The sequence below is a fragment of the Eimeria mitis genome, genomic scaffold (genome assembly GCF_000499745.2).
Source record: "Eimeria mitis Houghton genomic scaffold, Emh_scaff836, whole genome shotgun sequence".
NCBI lineage: Eukaryota > Apicomplexa > Conoidasida > Eucoccidiorida > Eimeriidae > Eimeria > Eimeria mitis.
In genome coordinates, this window is record NW_013576149.1 from 7189 (window position 1) to 7827 (window position 639).

General features: G+C 59.9%; 1 protein-coding gene across 1 annotated transcript in view; it reads left to right on the forward strand.

The window, feature by feature from the left end:
- EMH_0023410 (uncharacterized protein) overlaps positions 1-434 on the forward strand; it is a gene marked incomplete at both ends in the record, with an annotated part of 4867 nt that extends 4433 nt beyond the window's left edge. The window contains one exon of the mRNA XM_013502130.1: positions 18-434. Coding sequence (XP_013357584.1) covers positions 18-434 — 417 coding nt within the window. The remainder of the gene's footprint in view (positions 1-17) is intronic.
- Positions 435-639: the final 205 nt, after the last annotated feature.

A 639-nucleotide genomic window follows, 5' to 3' on the forward strand; every position in this document is an offset into this window, starting at 1 on the left:
TCTTTCATGTCTCTCAGCTTGTTCCCGATCGCTCACGCGACCCTCAGATGAAGTCCAAAGAAGCCGCTGTTGGGTGGCTGCCGGTGACGGGTCCAGACGGCACTCCCACCGATATTTACGAGGTCGACTATAACCTCGACCAACGCGGTTCAGACGAAGATATCCAATACCTCGTCAAATGGCGTGGTGCTCCCGAGGATCGCGCGACTTGGGAGCCCGCTGCCAACCTTACCAACTGCCCCGCCCTTCTTCGTGCTTGGCGACGTCATCTCAGGCGCGCAAGGAAAGCTCAGCGGGGACCTCAGGACGTCGCCCCCGGCTCTGGTAACACCGCCTCAGCATCGGCCTCATCGCCGACGTTTTTCTCGCCGGGGAGGGAAGGAGTGGAGCGGCACCCTCCGGCAGCCGCACCACTCATACCAGAGGGCAGCTGAAAGGAGCCAGCGAGACATATATCGCTGGGGAACACATCGGACTCTGAAGCGGATCTCAGAAGGTGTGAGAAACTCCCCTTCAGAAATGCCAGTCTAAGGGGAGTTCGGGGCCTTAGGGATCATGTGGCCCTCGGGACCTGATCCCACTCACGTCAGTAGATGCACTAGTCCCGTCCAGCAGCTCTGCGTCTTGTGCCCCCAACGA